The 19,271-nt window shown below is 43.5% G+C and overlaps 2 protein-coding genes across 2 annotated transcripts; one reads left to right on the top strand and one right to left on the bottom strand.

Annotated features, from left to right (window-relative positions):
- Nucleotides 1–122: 122 nt before the first annotated feature.
- Nucleotides 123–14,179, bottom strand: naa15a (N-alpha-acetyltransferase 15, NatA auxiliary subunit a). The gene is made up of 20 exons (XM_037077962.1): nucleotides 14,126–14,179; nucleotides 12,994–13,078; nucleotides 11,552–11,656; nucleotides 11,080–11,237; nucleotides 10,670–10,804; nucleotides 9,409–9,562; nucleotides 8,635–8,754; nucleotides 8,288–8,383; nucleotides 6,391–6,497; nucleotides 6,235–6,307; nucleotides 5,977–6,146; nucleotides 5,736–5,888; nucleotides 5,078–5,206; nucleotides 3,861–4,074; nucleotides 2,850–3,043; nucleotides 2,652–2,760; nucleotides 2,469–2,567; nucleotides 1,588–1,731; nucleotides 914–1,011; nucleotides 123–824 (listed from the first exon to the last, which is right to left on the bottom strand). Exons 1-20 carry the CDS (start codon nucleotides 14,177–14,179, stop codon nucleotides 615–617), a joined length of 2,607 nt encoding a protein of 868 aa, XP_036933857.1. The 3' UTR covers nucleotides 123–614.
- On the top strand, nucleotides 13,371–17,901 carry ndufc1 (NADH:ubiquinone oxidoreductase subunit C1). The gene is made up of 5 exons (XM_037077976.1): nucleotides 13,371–13,427; nucleotides 15,037–15,207; nucleotides 15,868–15,971; nucleotides 16,890–16,959; nucleotides 17,778–17,901. Exons 1-4 carry the CDS (start codon nucleotides 13,406–13,408, stop codon nucleotides 16,947–16,949), a joined length of 357 nt encoding a protein of 118 aa, XP_036933871.1. The 5' UTR covers nucleotides 13,371–13,405; the 3' UTR covers nucleotides 16,950–16,959; nucleotides 17,778–17,901.
- The last annotated feature ends 1,370 nt before the right edge of the window (nucleotides 17,902–19,271 follow it).

Raw genomic sequence — 19,271 nt, 5'->3', positions numbered from 1 at the left:
GGATCAGTGTGAGGTCTGTGTGTCACAGGCAGCACAACATCAGCATTTCCCTTTTCTGTCTTATTTGTTTGTGGCAAACAGCAGCTCACATTCTGAACAACATCACCACCACAATGCTACCATTTGGTTTTGCAAACATTGTTTTATTAATCCATTTGTCCGGTTTGTAATATATAAATTACTTTTAAAAACGTGAGAAGCAGATGCACCTTCGAGAAGGACATGGCGTGAAAACACAGGAGTTATAGAAAACCTAGACTGTGTTCACAGAAGCCAGCCAAGGTCCACTTTTCCCAGAATCTTCTTTTGCCTCCCCATACTGTATTTATCAGTGTTTTTTCAGTTACAGAACAACTGTGGACAGGGCTGATTTTATTGTTTAAAAAAGTTAAATGGGCAACGCTTTCCTCCATGTGCCAGCTCCTTTTCCTGTCTCTCCTGTGGTGCTCAGTCCATCCAGATCAGTGCAATGTGGGGGGGCGACTCACAGCAGCCATAGCCCAGGGACTGGCGGGCGGGCGGCGTTAGGGAAATGGGTGTGTTGGCGGACTAAGGCGTCTGGCGGCGTGCTCGCACCTCCTTCTCCTCCATCTCCTCCCCCTCCTCATCAGAGCTCACATTTCGTTTGCCATATCGTCATGCTCTCCTGCCGACAAGTCGCCGTTGGCACTGATCGTGGTGTTGTTGTCATGGTAACCAGGAGGCATGAAGGACAGGCTGTAGGGGTAGATCTTATGGCAGGCAGCGCGGTAAGCCTCAGCAGCCTTCTGCTGGCCCTCACCCAGCTGCCCGTCACGCAAAGCTTCCAGCACCTCATCGCAGATCTGCAACACACACGCACAAACTGTTTATCTAGAGGCTTGTGGAGAGGGTGTGTGATGTCTGCTACCCTCACAGGTAAATCACCACATACCTGGATGTTTCTACCGGTCAGTGACTCGTCCAGCGCCGTAGATATTTCACAGGCCATATTATCAGAAGAGGGCTCCAGATAGACCATCATCTTAGCAGCTAGAATTACAGGAGAGATGAGCACACCGACAACAACATTCATCTTCATTCTACACAAATCTGACATTACATGTTGGTCTCATGACAGAATGAAAGCTTTTGTCTTTCACACAAAATTCATGAGCACACACCCAATCTGAAGTGGGCTGGCGCGTTCTAGGGTTTAAATCGTCAGTTTGTGATCTCAGCGCTCTGGAGACTTGGATTACAGCAGGCAAGCTGTATGGAGCCACTTGATGTTTTTTTGGTCCCCAGCTACCTCAGTTGTTTAGGAGAATGCTGCAACACTGTTTTACTGTCCAGAAATGTTTTGTGGACTATGAAAAGGTCACCTGACTTTCCATCAGCATGGGGGGAGGACATAATGACTGGATATTCATCTTTTGGTGAACTGTTCCTTTAAATGATGTTTAAATACACACAGTTCAACTTTTGCTCTGCATTAATGAGATGTTGTCTTCATTATTCTACACATTCAGCTTCCTTGATAAAACCAGGTGCCCACATTACCCAGAATGCAACATGGCCAGTGGCTGTGTGTGTGTGTGTGTGTGTGTGTGTGTGTGTGTGTCGTACCGGCCAGTCGGTGTGGGATGGAGTTGGAGTGTTGGCTCAGGTAGTTCTTGTTGAAGCTCTGAGGGTTGCTCTCCCCAAACAGCCTGGAGATCTCCTGCTTCAACACAGTCCTCACTGCCTCTGCTAAGTCCGCACTCTCACTCACTACACAGACACACACATAGAATAAAAACACACATAAGGAGATGTACATGTATTGGCAACTTTTTAGACAATGTTTCTTTTTTTCTTTGAACAGCTGTATGTCCTACTAACCCTGTATGGTATATGATTGCTATCATTGTTGTATGGTTGTATGAATGATGACATACAACATTCTTTTATGTATTTTGACAGTTAGGCATAACCAAAAAAGAGTTGACTGGGGAGTAGTAGGGTCCCGTTTCTAGACTACCTGGTATCAGATCGGTGCATAGACTCACATACTTGCCGATATTGATACCTGTATTTTATTCAGCATCTGCGGCATTTCCGATTACAGTCATCAGAATCAGAACAACTGTAGTCACAGTGTAATGACACCAGTAAAGATTGGTTCCCTATAAACCTCACATTCACTGCCATTCCGTCTGCCACTGGACTCGATCTTTTTTCCAACATAAAACAAAAGGAAGAATTATTGCTTAAGTGAAGCCATCTGCCATTTCTCAACCAGTGTTGCGCTTTAACCTGTAGTGTAGATGATTTAGTGCCATCTAGTGGTGAGATTGTAGATTGCAACGATCTGGACACAGCTCGCCTTACTCTTTCTTATAGTGGTTACTAAAACTGTGACAAATGTGAATGTCTGTCTCTAGATCAATGTCGGGTTTGTCTGCTCTGGGCTACTGTGTGACTTAACAGTAAGTTCGCTCAGATGTCACCATGAAACACCAACTCACCTCCTTTGAAGAAGCGAACTAGACACTGGTGCAGCCAGGGGTTGGAAGGCTCTATGGCCACAGCCCTCTTTATTGACTGTAGCATCAACAGGTACTTCTCTGGAGGAAAGAACAAACACAGTTTGGACTAGCGGACTCATTGTGTGTAACATGGTAAACTGCAGGTCACAGCATCCATCTGACCTTTCCTGAAGTAGATCTCGAAGGCCAGGAGGTGAGTCTCGATCTTGTTGCGCACCAGGTTCTTCAGAGGTATCAGGAACTTCACCGCCTCCTCCAGAGGATTCTCTGGCTGCTCAAACAAAATTTAATTTATTATCATTTTATCATTTACTTATCTGCTCCAAGACCTTCGGAAAGGACAGGTAAATATGAGCTCACCTTGGCTAGTTTGTCTGGTATTAGCTCCTCTTTTGGCCCTCCTATCTCCTCATCGTCATCCTCTTTCTTCTTCTTCTGATTCTTCAGCTGTTTCTCCTTCTCTGCGTTCTTCTTCTCCTCCTCTAGCTGGGCCTTCTTCTGGGCTCTTCGCTGTTTGTTGCGCAGTTTCTTTAACTCCTTGTCTGTCAGATTCTCTGTGGACAGCAAAACATTGAATGCTATTTTCAAATGTTTCTACCAATAGTTTGTGGGTCCACTGCATCTGTTGTCCATGAAGATGAGCTAAACTGAAGTGATGGCACACTAAAATGATGACCTTGTCGGTTTCCAGTGGTGGACCAATGCTCAAAGAAAGACAACAAAGAATCATCTAGTCTTTGTATTTACTGTTATATGACTGATAGTTGAACAGATGCAACAGAGATCTGCAGACACTGAGAAGGGGAGTGAAAGCACCCGTCTCCATTATAAACCGCTTGCTGACTGTGTAATGGTTAATAATTTGGTTAAGGGGGGGAAAAAATGGTTAGGTTGTTTCCAAATAAATTCAAGTGTATTTTCTTTCAACCTTCCTGAGATGTTTATCCCTCTGTCTTTTATTAACACTAATGGATCCAGTGCCTCCTTATTTTGTGAATAAAACAGGCATATAAAAATTGCAGTTACCACAAAGTTCTATGTTTGACCAATCAGTGATGTTCAGCCCTGTAATCTCTGCATCTCTGGCCCAATCTCTGCCACACCAGCTATATGTTCTGGTGGTTTCTTTCTGATTGACTCGGTTTAGCTCCTGCTCCCTCTGGCCCAAATGCAGTTAATGTTCCTCAACTGGATCCACGAACCACTGAAAAGATCCAAACAGGATATCTGCCATACTTACTGTACAACCACCTGTGTGCAACACACTTTATCATGGTATGTGCAGCAAAATAAAGCCACTGCTGGTCAAACTAATGTCTCACAATTGGCAGAAGTGTACACACACACACACAATCATACACAGAGACTGACCGGTGTCTGCCTGGCTCTCCTTGCTGTCGTCAGTCAGAGGTTTGTCGTGTAGGGCCAAGTAGATCTGGATGGCGGTTCGAGCAGCTTTATAGTAGAAGGGATGCTGTCGCAGGACGTCCTCCAGCTTCAGCAGGTCTACGTAGGAGCGCAACGTCATCTTCCTCATGCAGTAGGTGTGGAAGTCGAACTGGTCATCTGTGATCTCCACAAAATGCTGATGAGAAGGAAGGGAGACAGAGGGAAGAAGCCAGTGTTTAAATGTGCTGATGTTAGAAGAATGAATTTGGAAACTGCTGCCTGCTGAAGGAAGTGCTTGTTCACGGGGGAAATGTTGGGTCCCTGTTAATAAAGTAATCAGGGAGTATGGTCTAGGACTGCTCAATACAAATAATGATTGAATGATTATGTGGTATGCTCAGACCACCGACAGTATATAATAGTGGCCAATTCTCCGCACCCTCCTCTGTGTGAAAGTTTCAGAGGTGGAGAGGGGGGATTATTGGTATTTTTGGTGAGCCGTCCCCGTGTGAATGGATAATCCGGACTGTGACTCTTCATCACATTTCTGCCCGAAAAAACAGCATCTATCACCGGCAAAAACTTTAACTCAGAGTGTTTGTGATGAAAATAAATCACAGTGACCGTCAGCCCTCCTGACCGAGACTTCAGAGAACTTTCCCCCAGAAAACAGCCTCCATCCCCGCGAGTGAGAGAGTCCCACAGCATCCAGTTTACTGATGGCGATTATGTAATTATGTCATTTAGCGCAAAAAATGTAACTTCATCACTTTCCAGGATGTTTGGTGGGTCAGGATCTCAATCACTACACATTATACCAGCATCCATATAATTTTTAACTGTCCACGGGTTTAGATTGACAGGGGAACACCCAGGAAACACCGACGTCAACATGACGTATACCATCACGCCTCTTTAGGAGCAACTGCGCCAGCTATCTTTGTGAATTACACGGTGGTACGGCGGAGATGCTTCTCTCTGTAAGAATCACCATCAGCAAAGAATTGGCGAACCACCGCTCCGGACATAATGCAGAGACGCCGTGTAAAAAGGGCAACTGTAATGACATCCACAGGTTTCTGAAGGGGCCAGTTTATTGGGTATGGCTAGCTCGAGCTTATATTGTACTCTTACACAAACAAGTTAAAAAGGGCGAAGGGGTGGGGGTGATGGTGCTGAAGACAGTCGGAGAAGCTCACCCTCTCGATCTCGTGGCACTTCTTCAGGGCCTCTCCATACTTGTTCATGGCCTTATAGGCCAAGGCACACTCCGTCTGGAACCACATGCATTGCATCTCATTCAGGTTCTCCACTGCTGACGTCCCCTCCTGAAACCAATCACACACAGACACACACACCTCCATTATCACATTGTGTGGCCAAAGACAAACTGTAGCCAGGGAGCTGAATTAGAGTCATGCTGGCCCACAGAAATGCTTCATGGAGAAGGGAGACCCTGCCTCCATGCATTCAGACACACTGGGCATTATGCATCAATATATTTGTATTCAGACCAAAAACCTCCCTCAAAGTGATCCTCACAAAAAAGACTGCTCAAAGTAAGCTTCAGGATGGATGTTGTAAAGTGTCCCTTTCAAACAGATAAAAAGGAGCTTTAAGTAGAGTGTTCTGAAAACAACAGAGCAGGAGATCACTGACGTAGCAGTGTCAGTAGTGGTATTGGCTGCAAAATAATAATAGAGCTCTCAAAAACACCTCAGAGCTCAGAAACTGTACTGACACTGCAGCAGCACTACTCCTCTCTCTGCTGCCTGGATAGAAGACTGATTCATCTTGGATCAAATTAAAACTATCTGGCAACTAAAACCTGAAACGTGTTCTCTCCGTGTCACTTACCCGTGTGAATTTGGAGCACATCTCCTCTGCCTCTTTGACGAGACCAGCCTTCAGCATGTACTTGGCACACTTGGAGTTGATGAATCTGTCGGCAGTGTCCAGAGCCTGAGCCTCGTCCATCCACCGAGCTGCTTCCTTTATGTTGCCTGCATGCTGCAGGTCCGAAGAAGCAGGGAAGAATGAGGGCATGCTCATTCATCACCAAACTTTTAATTAACAATGACTGACGTGGTGCTCAAACCTTGTAGATTTTGGCCTTGATGAGGAAGAGCTCAATGAGTGTGGGCGTGCTGTCGATGGCCGCGTTGATGTACTCCAGAGCGACGCTGGGCTGATCTATGAAGTCAAAGTGCTGCGCCAGGAAGTACTGCACCCACAACAGGGTGGTCGGGGGCTCCTCCTTCCCATCATCTGTAAACAAAGGTTATAAAAGGTATAAAGGTTCATCTTAAAAAAATAAATAAATAAAACATCCAGGCCAGTGAAGGGCAACACTCACCATTTTCAGTAAACATTCGACAGCTTTTTAGCGATGATTCATAGCCAACTACTAACTCTTCAATGATTGTGACCTGCAGGGGGAGAAAACAAGTTCAATTGTAGTTTTGTTTCAGAGAAAGGTTCAGTGTAGATACACAGATCTTACATAGCTTACCTTTTCTTTGTCGGTGTAGAGGGATTTGAGGGTAGTGAACACAGGTGGGCAGCCTTTACTGAAGTTCATCCTCAGGTAGCTGTCCAGACATTCACGAAACTTCTCCCCTGGCCAGCACAACACACAGTAAAAAGTACAGTGATGTGAGATTTGTACTGCCGCAGAGCACAGAATGGCTCATCAAGATGCAGCTCTCTCATCAAAGAGCTACTGAAAAGAGTTTCAAACATAGTGATGATGCACTGAAAGGACATTTTGGTTTTGAAGGTCAGCAGTTGTCAGTCATGTGTGTCAAGCTGAGTCCACTGACCTCAGTGCCGTGTCACTCTCAGTCTAACTGACAGATTATTAGCACATAGCCTTTTCAGCCATAATGATCATAATGCACCCCGACATCATTCTGACCTGCCCAAGTACACATGAAGTGGTCCTCAGTCGCCCCCTGGTCCTTGTTTTTTTGTCGTTTTAAGTCAAAATCTAGGCAGAACTTATCACTTAGCATGAGTGTGCAAGTGAATGTACGTGATGTTAAGTTATTCAAAATATAATAAAGGAATATGGTTTAGACCTGCTCGATTTGGAAAGCGTCATGAGATTGACTGACAGCATTTCCCCACACACTGAGTGCTGGCATAACACAACTTCAACACTGACCACCACATTGTGATTATCAGTCCCAACGGTGGTGTGTGTGTGTGTGTGTGTGTGTGTGTGTGTGTGTGTGTGTGTGTGGTCCTGGGGACACCTCTTGAACTAACACAGAAGTCATTTTGAGTACTGTGCCAGGTGTGTGTGTCTATGGACAGATTTCTGTCAGAGTCGTGAAAGATATAGTCACAAAACTTCACAGTTGTGTAGTTGAGATCAAAATGAAGGCAGAGTTCAGAAGCGCGTGATGTTCTGACACATGAATACTGTGATGTGACCACTGAGGACTCATAATGATGTAACAATGACTGCTGTGTATACATGTAATGATGTAACAATGACTACTGAGTACTGATGTAATATTGACTACTGAGTACTCATGTAATGATGTAACTGTTGTGATCTATTGCATAATGGGCATCACTAGATTCACTAGAGAGTAGCTCTGCACGAGATATCATTTGATCAATGCCATCGCATTGTTAGTGTGCGCAATAGCCACATCGCAGGGCCTGCCTGCCATGTAGGAGGCAAATTAACTCATCTAATTTCAAGGTTACCACCAATCACATTAGTTCTTGATCCGTGTGCCGAAGCAGACCACGCCCCTGCACGTGGAGCGAGTTGCTGGTAACAACATTGAAAAATGAGCAATGAACAAGAAAAAAACGCATAAAGCGAAGACTTGGTGCCAAAAAGAAAAGCAACGTTGGTTATCTGGAATTATTTCAGCTATAAGAAGGATGTGTGTGCATCTGTTGCCACAACGAGAGTTAACACAACTAATTAGTTTGACCATTTACGGTGGTACCACACAGCTCAGTACAACAAAATGAGGTAAGATCAGTGCAGGTTAACTGTCCACAACATAGCAGCAGTGCAGCATAACATAAAGTGCTATTCAGGTCATCTGATGAGTACTTTTTCATATTGCAATGTCAGTTTTTTCCAATATCGTGCAGCCCTAGTAGAGAGCCTGTTTAAATTAACATTAGAATACAGCTGGGTTGTCCAGTTTAATATAGATGTCTATTCTATAATTCTGGTGCTTCCTCCATCCAGATCAATGGTGACAAATATTTTCAAAGACTGAAGGATTCATCCTGAAGAGGCACGAAGCAGTGTACCCAAAATGTACGCAAAACAGAGTACCAGGGACCTGAGGACACATGCTCAACAGTGCGACCGGTGAGGTTTTGTATCAATCACAGACACTGCACGGTGGAACTGCAGGCTGCACGGTGTTTACCTGTGAGGAAGTTCAGAGGTAGTCTTCGAGGAACCAGGCCTTTAGGAAACTTCACCCAGGAGTCTTCATAAATCTTCTGACGCTCCTCTACACCTCCTGGAGAAACACAAGCACACACGCACACTGTAAAGAGATCCACAGTAAACACGTCATTATCACCAATACTGCACTCACCTTTGGCCACCCACTACCATAATGAATAATAATGATACACAGCTATATGCTAACAAAACTATCTACATAGCAGGAAAATAAACAGGAACCACAATGACTTCTGGGAATAATAATGACTGCATAACTACATCAGTCCAGCTTGGTGGACAGGTGGGCCTGAGGATTATGTTCACCTGGCTTTAAGGCCTTTTCCAAGCCCCGGTAGTAGGCCCAGTTCTCAGGGTTCCTCTCCTGGAGTTTCCTGTAGACCTCACAAGCCTCCTCGGGCCTCTCGAGCTTCAGCAGCAGCTCTCCTACACACAGAAATACACACAGCCGTCAGCTTACATAATGTGGGTTTTTTTGTGGGTTAGGTACTTTCAGCAGGCAACTGTATGTAATCAGTCTGAAATCTCCATTTGTTTGGGTATGTGATGACCTCAGCTCAGCACACCCTGTGACCCTAAGAATTTCTGTCAAGGTAGTCTGTGTAAGTCGACTACTCAGACACACAGAACCGGATTTCTGGAGCAGCAGTTTATCCCACAAAGTTTTGGCAGTGCACCGGCTGCTGTCGATCAGCTGTAGCATGCTTGGCAGCTTGGCCTAGTTATTTAGACTCATGTAGCGTTGCTGCCTCTGAATGGCAACATTAGCCAGAATCCAGAGCTGGAGGATACTTACATGGCATTTATGTACATATGTGTATATGTGTGCATGCAGGTCTGTATATGGATTTAGATCTCGTACACACACAGTCATGGTGAATAGTTTCCGTCCACTAATAAAGCACATGTATGTGTGTACATGCTCTGTCTGCCAACATGACTAAATAAAGAGATTAGTACCAACCTGTGTGACCACCATTTTTAACTGAAGTCAGGTTTGTCTGTGGAAACACCTTTGACATTTATATGTTATGAGCCCCGGTGAACATGGCTGCCAGAGAAAGCCTTTTCAGCACCCACCTCTCGTCTCCTCCACAGCCAGTTTGTCACAGATCTGTTTCTCGTAGTTGTTGATGTGATCGAGGGCCTCTTTGTACAGGCCGGCCTCCCTCAGAACCTGGTTCTGATACAGCAGCAGTTCACTGTACTCGTAGTCCACCTTATCAGGAGATGTCTGGAGCAATAGACGAGAAACAGATAAAAAAGTGTAAGTGAAGGACTCAAATCCTAGGAGGCTCTGTGACTTATGACACTGAACCTCTGTTGGAGCTGCTCATTATCAATGCTGGTGGAGAGTTAACTTGGGTAAGTCACTGTCCAGCAGCCCTTACCTGTCATAGTTTGCTTGTATTTGAGATTTAACCGCAGTGCTTAGATGCTTCAAGCTCAAAAAGTAAATCTGATGTCTTTTGTTAAAAAAAATGTAAAGTTATCAGTGTTGAGCCCGTGTGTTATGTTCCTGTCCTGCAATGTGATGCCATGATCTGTATTTTATGAGCACATCCATCAATATAAATGTGTCAGTCTTAAGGGTGTGTTGCAGTCAAGCATCATCTGCAAAATACTGTTTTTCATCATTAGCCTTGGGTCAGTGTTCAGAGTTTTATAAAAATAATAATGTCACTCTTCGGGGAGACTTCAGAACTTCATCCTCTCAATCGCTTTCCCTATTCTGAGGCTGCTGAGGCTATTTTTAGTCCTCGTCAAAAGTTCAGCATGATTTCTTGGAGAGATCCCAATTTTTTGATCAAAATAAGCCCAGAAGCAGGTCCTGGTAGCTCATTTAGCTTAAGGAGAATTCCAGTTTATTACAGCTTCAGTCTTATTTTGGTAGTTTTGGACATTATTTCGGCATCTTTAAAACACAACACACTGCATTGTGGGATTGTTTACAGACTCAGATAAAAACTACACTGGTATTGTTTGCAATCAGTCTCACAAAGCCAAGAGCACGACTCAGAAATGTGAAGGCCCACTGGGACCGGACTTATCTCTACATCTTATCTTTACTAAAACACTGAGGATTTCCAGGGAAGCATTTGGACTCAAAGACATAACACAGTATCTTCTCCCTCACGCTTCTGACTCTGTCATGCTGAATGCCCATGTCTTCTACAGACCACATCCTGCAATTTCACAATGGTTAAAACGGCCAATTACTAACCAGAGATGATTTTATTCCCCACCTCCTCCAGACTAAATGAGGCCTTTAGCCTAGGGCAGATCTTGGATTTGCCTTGAGATTTGTTTGAAGAAATCATCACACTTCAGTCAAGCCTACCTGTTGCGTTTTGCGAAACTCCTCAACAATCTTGGCAGCCATCTCGAAGTCCTCTAGCAGGTGATAGGCTACAGCATATCCGATCCATGAGGCCCGCTGGGCTGGACGGAGCTGTAGCAGCTGGTAGCGAGTCTCCTGGAGAGGGAGAAAACCATCACAGCACACACACAACTGTGAGCAGTGATATTTGTGTTTGATCATCCTTTCCAACACTGACTCGTACTGGTCGGGCCACCTCTCCTCTATCTTAACCAATCACTCCATCTTGTGCTGCAGGATGGGTACCTTGTCTGCACGAGCTGTTGCCCCAAACCCCTTTCAACGCCTCTTATCCTGGGTCCTTTCGCTCAGACCTTACTCCAAAAACGCTTCTGATTTTTAACCTGTCTCTTCTCTCTGGCGACCCTCACCCTGTATCCCTCCAGGTCCCTCATCTGGATCTGCAGCAGGGACAGGTCTCGCAGGATCTGCAGATTGTCCTTGTCCCACTTCAGGGCGTTGCGGTAACACTTGATGGCCTCATCATACTTTTTATCTGAGCGCTGCAGCAGGCCGTACACGTGCCAACCTAGTGGATTGAGTAAGTTCAGGAGGCAAACATTTAAAAATTGCACTGTCCTGGTGTTCATATGTGCTCAATAATGTAAAAAACTCACAGTCTTTGGATGGACTTAAAGACAGGTTTGCACTAAACAAAGAGCAGCCAGGCAGACATTATTTAATTCTCCTAAAGGATAAATTCATGTAAAATTAAGTCAAAGAGTGAGTTTACAAATGTGTTACAGCGTGAATTCAGTAGCTGAAGTGTTAAAGGGAATTTGAATGTCAAACAATTGTGTGCAGATGAAATCTGGGTGCCCCGAGGCTCTGATGGAAGGATACAGACGTGGCTCTTGAGGTCGTTGCGTAGGCCTCGCCTCACCAGATCATAGGCCTCCTCCTTCTTGCCCAGACAGTTGAGGGTTAAACCCTTCATGGCCAGCGTCTCTGGAGCACAGAGCAGGGGTGAGGAGGAGAGCACGAGTTATTACAACACCATCTATGTTTACCATCCTAGCTTATTCACACTGACCTACAGAATGACTGACAGAACACTGCACTTTACTTCTCAGTATTACATTATTTTGGAAAAATGTAAACAATGTGACCACCACACGCATTTTAAAATCTGCCACCGTTACATCATGACTCATAAAAAGAACAGCAAGACTAGAGGTGGACATATATTGGCCGATCACAGCTAATCACTGATGCACCAGTGAAACTACATTCAGCAGCTGGTGAATAAGAACTTGCGGCAGAGAAATGCCAAAGACATATTTTTTAAATCTAAAAATGAAGTTTGTCCACTGGGGCCTGCTGATTCTAAACTTGTAACAGAGTGCTTTATAAGACGGAACCAGCTTTAAAACATTTCAGGACTGCAATGAGGCAAAGAAAAACTAACAATTCAAAATTATAAAAAAGAAAATGGAATAAAATGGCCAATATTGTCATCAGATAAAAAACAACAATAATAACAACCAATAAGACATAAACAAAAAGCTTAGGCTGTGCTCTGGCTCAGAAGGGAGCAGAAATACAACTGGGATAAACTATGAGGGGCCTCGTTCCTCAGCGAAATTCTAAAACTGACAGATGTCGGGATCAGGTTGAGAGAGTACCGACATGATACCCGAGATGCTCCAAAGGCTGATAAAGACTTGACTGAATGGTGTTGTATATTGAATATCCAGATTAGGAATGACAATTTGTAGAAAGCTCCTGGTTTAATGGCAACCAGTGGCCCCTGGCGCATGTTGCACGAACTACATACTGTCAGCAGTGCTCCTGCTGTTAGCTTAAGTTAGCAGTTTCAGTGACCAACATGGAAAAATGCTGCATGGTTTAGGAGAAGATGTGGCTCCAGAAAAATGGATCAGTTGTTCACCGGACCTCCAGATACAGGAGAAGTGATCTTCTTGACCAACAAATAGTTGAGTTTAGCTTTAAAATGCAATTTGATGTTAAATGCTGTCATGAGACCAAAAACAAATCCTGTGAGGATTTTGTGGATTTGTGCCCCTCAGTTATGTGCTGGCTCCCTAAATCATCACTCAGCCATCAAAACCCCAGCTGAGAACCCCTGATTTAAATCTGTGAGAGTGTAACTGTGACATTTAAGTACTCCAACAGGGGCAAAAATTCACTTTAGTTTGCACATCTTGTGGAACAACTAGTACATTCACTACTCACACGCATTAAGAAGACGGTGACAGTGAAGCATGGTGATTCTCACATTTTCGTTCTAGCCAAGAAAAAAAAAAAAAAAGCTTGTGACTTACCTCCATGCTCGGCAAACTTTGGGTTGCCCAGGATCTGTTTGCAGAACTTCAGGCCGTTTCTGTACTGCTTGTGCTCGTAACATCTCTGCGGCAAAAAAGACAGAGCAGACTTTACATCAGGGCCCCGCCAGGCTGCTGCACAACAAGTCCTCGCATAGCCCTTGGGAAAAGTGCATCAAGTACAACTTGCCCCTGCTGCTGGCATCACATGCATCAGAAACACTGCCTCCTCAACAGTCCTGTCAGCATGAGACATTATAGGTGCTGAGATAGATGGAAGAAACAGCACTTGAGGGAAGAGCCTTGATGATGGGATGTCATAATGAACCTGGCTCAGACCAGGAGCTCACAGTCCCCCCCCCCCCCCCCCTCCTGTGGAAATGCTGCCAGCTCCCAACACACTGTATGAGTTATGCAGAGGACAGACACTCCCGGTACCCGGCAGGAGAACCGGTCCAGACTTATTTTGAACTGTTTTTGTTGTTTTGCGTGTTTGACACATGCAGAATTCATATGTGGCTTAATTAGTTTTGTAAACGCCCATTTTTTTTGCTGTCCTTGCCATGTTGTTAAGAACTAATAGCGCGTTTAACGTTAAATTTTCAAAGTAGTCATTTAAATTTGGCTCGGCAAGTAGCCGGCAGGGCCCCGGGGAGAGCTGTTTTGTGCTGAACTGAACTGCTCAACTACACGACAACTGCTGAGAGCCCACTGCAGGACAACATACCGATGAACTGTGCTGACAGGGCAGCACGACGAGTTTTCCAAACTGCCGCTGTTAGCTCGGAAGCTAACTCGGCTCTCCGCCTCGGTTATGTGCGGCTGTCATGTGTCAGGCAGCTTTGTCATGGATACACTTCGGAAGGTGTTACAAGGCCACGGCACTGCCCTGGGGCAGCACATGAGTAGTCGCTAGACACATATGCTGTTTCTTTAGACGCGCTGGTGCGGCCGCCACGTAATAGCTGAGACATGTTAACAACAACAATGCGTTTGGTGGACTGAGCCTGCTGGTTAGCGTACCGGCGGCTCCCCTAGCTACTTGCTCTTGACTGCAACAACTGACGGCTACTTGACAAACTAGCATTGACGTTAGCTAGCAGGCTAACGTTATCTCAGGCATGTAGCCTACCAATATTCTCTTGAAGAGAGCATTCTCCTTCGGCGGCAGGGTGATTGTGGGCATTGTGTCGGCTTCCTATGCCTCTGTCGGCTCACACATGAATAATATCCTCCCGGAGTCAGAGATCCTGGACTGTTTCAGTCTCTTCAGGCTCCTCTCTCTCACGTGTTGAAGCCGAGGCCCCCCTTCCGAGCAAAATGGCCGTTGTGCTTCTCCGGGTCAGGCTGCGCTCTGAGCTTGCGTGTGAGACACGGGCACAGATGTACCGGCGGAGACACGGCCCGCCGGTGATGTCTACAGAGACACGGTGTTTTCATTCAATCATGTATCAAATAACAATGATCTGATATATTAGAAAATAATACGACACTAAAAATAGCACATGTGCCTGTACGCTCCGGTGTACACGTCTAACAGCGCCCTGCTTACCATCCAAGCAGGGAGTTAGGTGGAAAATGATATTGAGGAGATGTATGAGAGTGACATGAAGTTTTTTTTTTCTTTTTCTTCTTCTTTTTTTTTCTCACACAACAGGCTTTGTTTAATTGTTATGATAAACAAACAACACATGACAACGACTACAAGACATAAAACAGCACATTACAGAAACGCCCATCAGTGCATTAGAATCATGAGCATTGTCACATTAATGTAAAACAAATTGACGACTTCATCAGAGGGATTTGGACATGCTTCTCATTCATGCCCAAACATTGGTTTGCAGACGATCTTAGAATAAAATAATTTTCTAATGGATTTCGGCGCAACTTATGCCACTAAGCCCGTAGTGCGAAGGATACATTGGGTACATTAGCTTCAAGTGCTGAAATGAAATTGTAACATACAGATATTTGTTGGATATACAATGAAAATGCCTTCCTCTTTTTTTTAAATGTCTTTGTTAATTACAATAACGGCAGGTAGGAGGTTGCCATCAGCGCTGCTGCGACCTATCGGTGATCATCTGCTCAGTCCTTCCAGGAAGTCTAATCAACCGCGGCGGCAGGATCTTAAATCGGATGAAGGGAGCTGTTCTTCAGGCAGAATGACTTTCAACCGGTTACTATCCAGCGCTGCTCTCGTCAGCAGAGGTAAGTTCATGATACGATGCTAATGAATTCATAGTTATACTTTCAAACTATCCGTGTTTCGTCTTTGTAGTTACTGCGTGGTCGCCGTGTTTATTTTGAAGCCTGACCTTAGCTTAGCTTAGCTTAGTTTAGTTTAGCTTAGTTTAGCATTCCTGGAGCAATGCAGCCCCGCAGGTGATTCTGTCTTCCTCCTCTACACTTTTGCATTTTATCTTAACTTAGTGCTTTCGACGAATTCTTTACCTATTGCTAATACATTTTCATTTCATCAGTGTAGTTGTACAGTTAGTCCGTCTTTACCCATAATGCCTTTCTCTCATACATGAGGGTGTATTCCAGGTAGGTGTATTCATGTCGAATCTCTTTGGGAGGTGAAGTAATTGAATGTTGCTCTGCTTTCTGCGGCACCCACATTTTAAAGATGACTTAATTTAAACTTTTTGTAGTGTGATGGGGCTATTCTTCAATTCGTCTAGCCTCTAATGACCACTTAAATACACCTCTTCGACCAAAACATACAGTGGAGCATCTTTCAGCCAGGTCACGTCGTCTGTACCACTTGTTATATTTATCATCTTGGCTCAATCAATCACTGACTTCTAGTGTGCTCATGTTCCATTGAACAAGTGTGGTTCCTCATGCTACTTTGGTGCTTTTCAGTTGGATCCAGGTCTGTGTTCACGAGCTCCAAGCCTGACACTGCCAACCCCAACTGGGTCCGAGTAGGTCTGGCCTTTGGATCAGCTGCTTTCCTCTGGGGCCTGGTAAATAACCACAGCGTCACACGGAACATTCAAAGAACAGTGAATCTCTTGAACTGATCCATCCTTGTGAGAGTGCAGTAGTTAATTCACTCAGGGTTTCTTTGAACATCAAGAGTTGTTGTAGTTGTTTTACACATTTATATCATAGCACGACGAAAGACATTTATCCATGTCATGCTGCAGGATTTGGTCCAGCGTGCAGCACATCTCAAAGCGTTCATGAGTAGCAGGCGACATGCTCAACATATTCATGTTTAATTTTCATAAAGCTTTGTGGGTCAGGACAAAGGACTGTCTGCTGAATTTCAGGCAGCATAATAAAATCTTAAATTATCTCAAAAAGTAAATGCATCTTTGAGAGCCAAAGCCAAGTTAAAAGGTCAGATTTTTTAATGCTATTTGGTACAATATTTTGATTTAATTCAAGGTGGAAATAAATAGTGCTAAATGACAATTTTTACGACAGTCAAGTCAACTTCAGACAGAGTGTAGGGGTGTTTAAAAAAAAAAAAAAGAAAGGAAAAAGAAAACTTTTTTCAAATCTATTTGGCATATCGGGGCTTCCGGGATATGTCGGATAATCTGCGTGGAGCCAGCAACTTCAGATGTTAAGGAGAATGCTGCAATGCTGTTTTACTGTGACGCTCCAGAAATGTTTTGTGGACTACGAATCTTTACTTGACTTTCATCATCATGGGGCAGGAGATAATTAAACCTCATTCTTGGCTGAAGTTGTCGTTTAATTGTTTGACTGGCAGTTGGAGCGATGGCAAACACAGATTTGTTATAAATATTAAAGGCAGGGAAGAATTATTCATTATATTCATTATGATGAGATGTAGTTGAATATGCAGAATGCTCTGACATAACCAGGTGGTCCTTTGAAACTGACTTATGCTCTCCGTCTCCCACCTGCAGCTCTTCAAGCAGCACAGTGCAGATGTACATGAGTGCAAAGTGAGGAATGGCCTAGAATAACCCACCAGTGGTATGTGCCCCTTCATTTAGATGATGCAAAAATGTGAATATGAAATCGATTAATATAATTATTTTTTATGATCTGATACATAATGTATTGTGTCATGTTCAGTGTGTCTTTGTGTCTTTCCATTTTCTTTTCAGAAGCAGGTCTTTAATTGTTCTTCTTAAAATACAAAAATAACAAATTGAAACACAAGGTGTTCATCTATTTCATGGTCAAAATGGATGAGCAGAAATAGAAAATTGGTTTGGTAGTCATTTTCTATTTGGTGTAACAACAACAACAAAAAAAAAACACTTAAAAACAGACAATTTATTTAATTTAAAACACAGCAGTTAAAAGCCCATCATGCTGATCAAGTTTTTCATGAATGGTGGCTCACTTGACCGCAGTGAGATTTCTGCGGATGACGGGTCTTGTATTGCCATCATGAAAAGTCCTATAAGAGAAGGCTTCCAAGACATTGTACTCTGAGTTAAAGCAACGCTGACACATGTGCAGTCCTACACTCAGACTTGTAGTCTGGCCACATCTGGTCATGTTTTCTAGTGATTTTATTTTTGATATACAAAATCAAAAATGAAAGTCAAACCAGTTTTTAGATGAAACCAGTTGCTCATGAAAAAAGAATAGGCCCTTATATTTCAAGTTCAGTTTTTGTATTTTGAAACAAATATCAAATAATGAGTAGTTTTTAGTTGTTTAATAACTGCTTCTGAAATAAAACTGAATGACCAAAGACACACTGACCTGTCATCCAGTGAGAAGGTATGAAACATGCTGAACAAATAAAAGCTGACGCTGTTTTTTCCTGTCCTGTGCAGGAGGTGGTCGAGCCCCGTCCCACAGATGCACCTGTTTGTGCGTGTGTTTCTATTTCCACTGTTCCTGATTCCCCCTGTGTAAAATAAACATGTATCATGTGAAATAAAACACAAGTCTTGATAATTTTTTTTCACAGTTTCTGCAGTTTTGGCATTGATACCACCACAAACTGTACAAAAGTGCATCGCATATGTTTAACTTTTACTTCTTTATTTATGAACCAAATATCTGAGACACATGGTGTATGTTTGCTGTTCCTAACAACTCTTATAAAATATAAGCTCATACATCTGGGTTCAAAAACCTTGATGATTAAAAGTTACCAAAGTGTAACAGGTTGTACCCAATTATTGCAGTCCTCCGTGCTTGTATCTTTAAGAGAACTAGTGCATTGCCTGTAGGAAGTATGTATTCCTATAGAAAAGTGGGAGGTTAAGTAGCTTTTTCATCGATGGCCAAATGAGGCTGTGTTTGAAGGTGGGATATAATTGGCCGTTTTTTACTACTTTTAATTTTACCATTATATTTCACCGTAAAAACTATTTGTGACTGTACAGTAATTTTCTCATTTTGACGTACTATATTAACACATTGGACCTAAAATCACTAAAAACATAAAATCCAAGTAGGAAAAAGTTAGAGGTTTTACTGTGAAAACAACAAATATGTTTAACAAACCATTTTTATTACTTATAATGCAAATGTAAATTCTTGTTTGCTAAATTTGTGCATGAGTTTTTGAAATTTATATAGTCACATGTAACTATTTACATTTAAATGCAGGCAATGCCTCAGGCTCAGGTCTCCCTTAGCTCTCCTGCCTGCTCCACATTCAGCCGTCTCCTCCTTGTTTTGACTCACAACACAAAAACGACTCCACTACACACACTACACCAAAGACTAGAGAACACACTAACTATACACTCCAAACACACTAAGTGTCACAAATCTCTCAACTCTCAAAACATGCTATCTCTATCACTGTCACTGCTGCTGTCACTGTTCTGCCGCTGTCTCTCCCACAGCTTCCCCTGTTCCCCAGCAACCAAATCATGTGGTTTGCCACATAATTTTGTGATTGGTTGGTGTGGTGCCTTTTTCCAAAAACAGATAATAAATGTATAAATGATATAAATGTTTTCTTGCTTGCAAACACTTCCTGCTTGTGGACACTTCAATGACAAAAGCCTGTTTTTAACATGTCTTCCTGCACCAGACACAAGCAAACTCAGGATGTGGGCCGTGGGTGTGGACTAGCAGCTAGCTAGGACTTGTTTAGTCTCATTAATCCACAACAGTCAGTTTAGATGCACAGAACGGGACCGAACTGCCGGCAAAATCCCGATCCACCTCGCACTGCTGCAGGTATTGGCTCTGGTGCAGACGTAACTATGGTTGATAATGCTAGCGGAATTGGTAAATCATATATGAAATAATTTATTAACGGTATCATTGTAGTCCAAACAAATCCAATGTTGCATACCCTTAAACCA

Source organism: Acanthopagrus latus, chromosome 18 (assembly GCF_904848185.1).
Source record: "Acanthopagrus latus isolate v.2019 chromosome 18, fAcaLat1.1, whole genome shotgun sequence".
NCBI lineage: Eukaryota > Metazoa > Chordata > Actinopteri > Spariformes > Sparidae > Acanthopagrus > Acanthopagrus latus.
The sequence above is the reverse complement of the archived record's forward strand: the minus strand, read 5'-3'. Positions and strand labels throughout refer to the sequence as shown.

Coding starts and splice junctions, on each gene's coding strand:
- ndufc1 (XM_037077976.1), top strand. CDS start 13,406: ATGCAGAGGACAGACACTCCCG. Junction 13,428..15,036: donor GCAGAGGACAGACACTCCCG/GTACCCGGCAGG, acceptor CAATAACGGCAG/GTAGGAGGTTGCCATCAGCG. Junction 15,208..15,867: donor CGCTGCTCTCGTCAGCAGAG/GTAAGTTCATGA, acceptor GGTGCTTTTCAG/TTGGATCCAGGTCTGTGTTC.
- naa15a (XM_037077962.1), bottom strand. CDS start 14,179: ATGCCCACAATCACCCTGCCGCCGAAGGAGAATGCTCTCTTCAAGAGA. Junction 10,805..11,079: donor GGGACCTGGAGGGATACAGG/GTGAGGGTCGCC, acceptor CTCCCTCTCCAG/GAGACTCGCTACCAGCTGCT. Junction 8,755..9,408: donor GGCTGTGGAGGAGACGAGAG/GTGGGTGCTGAA, acceptor TTCTGTGTGTAG/GAGAGCTGCTGCTGAAGCTC.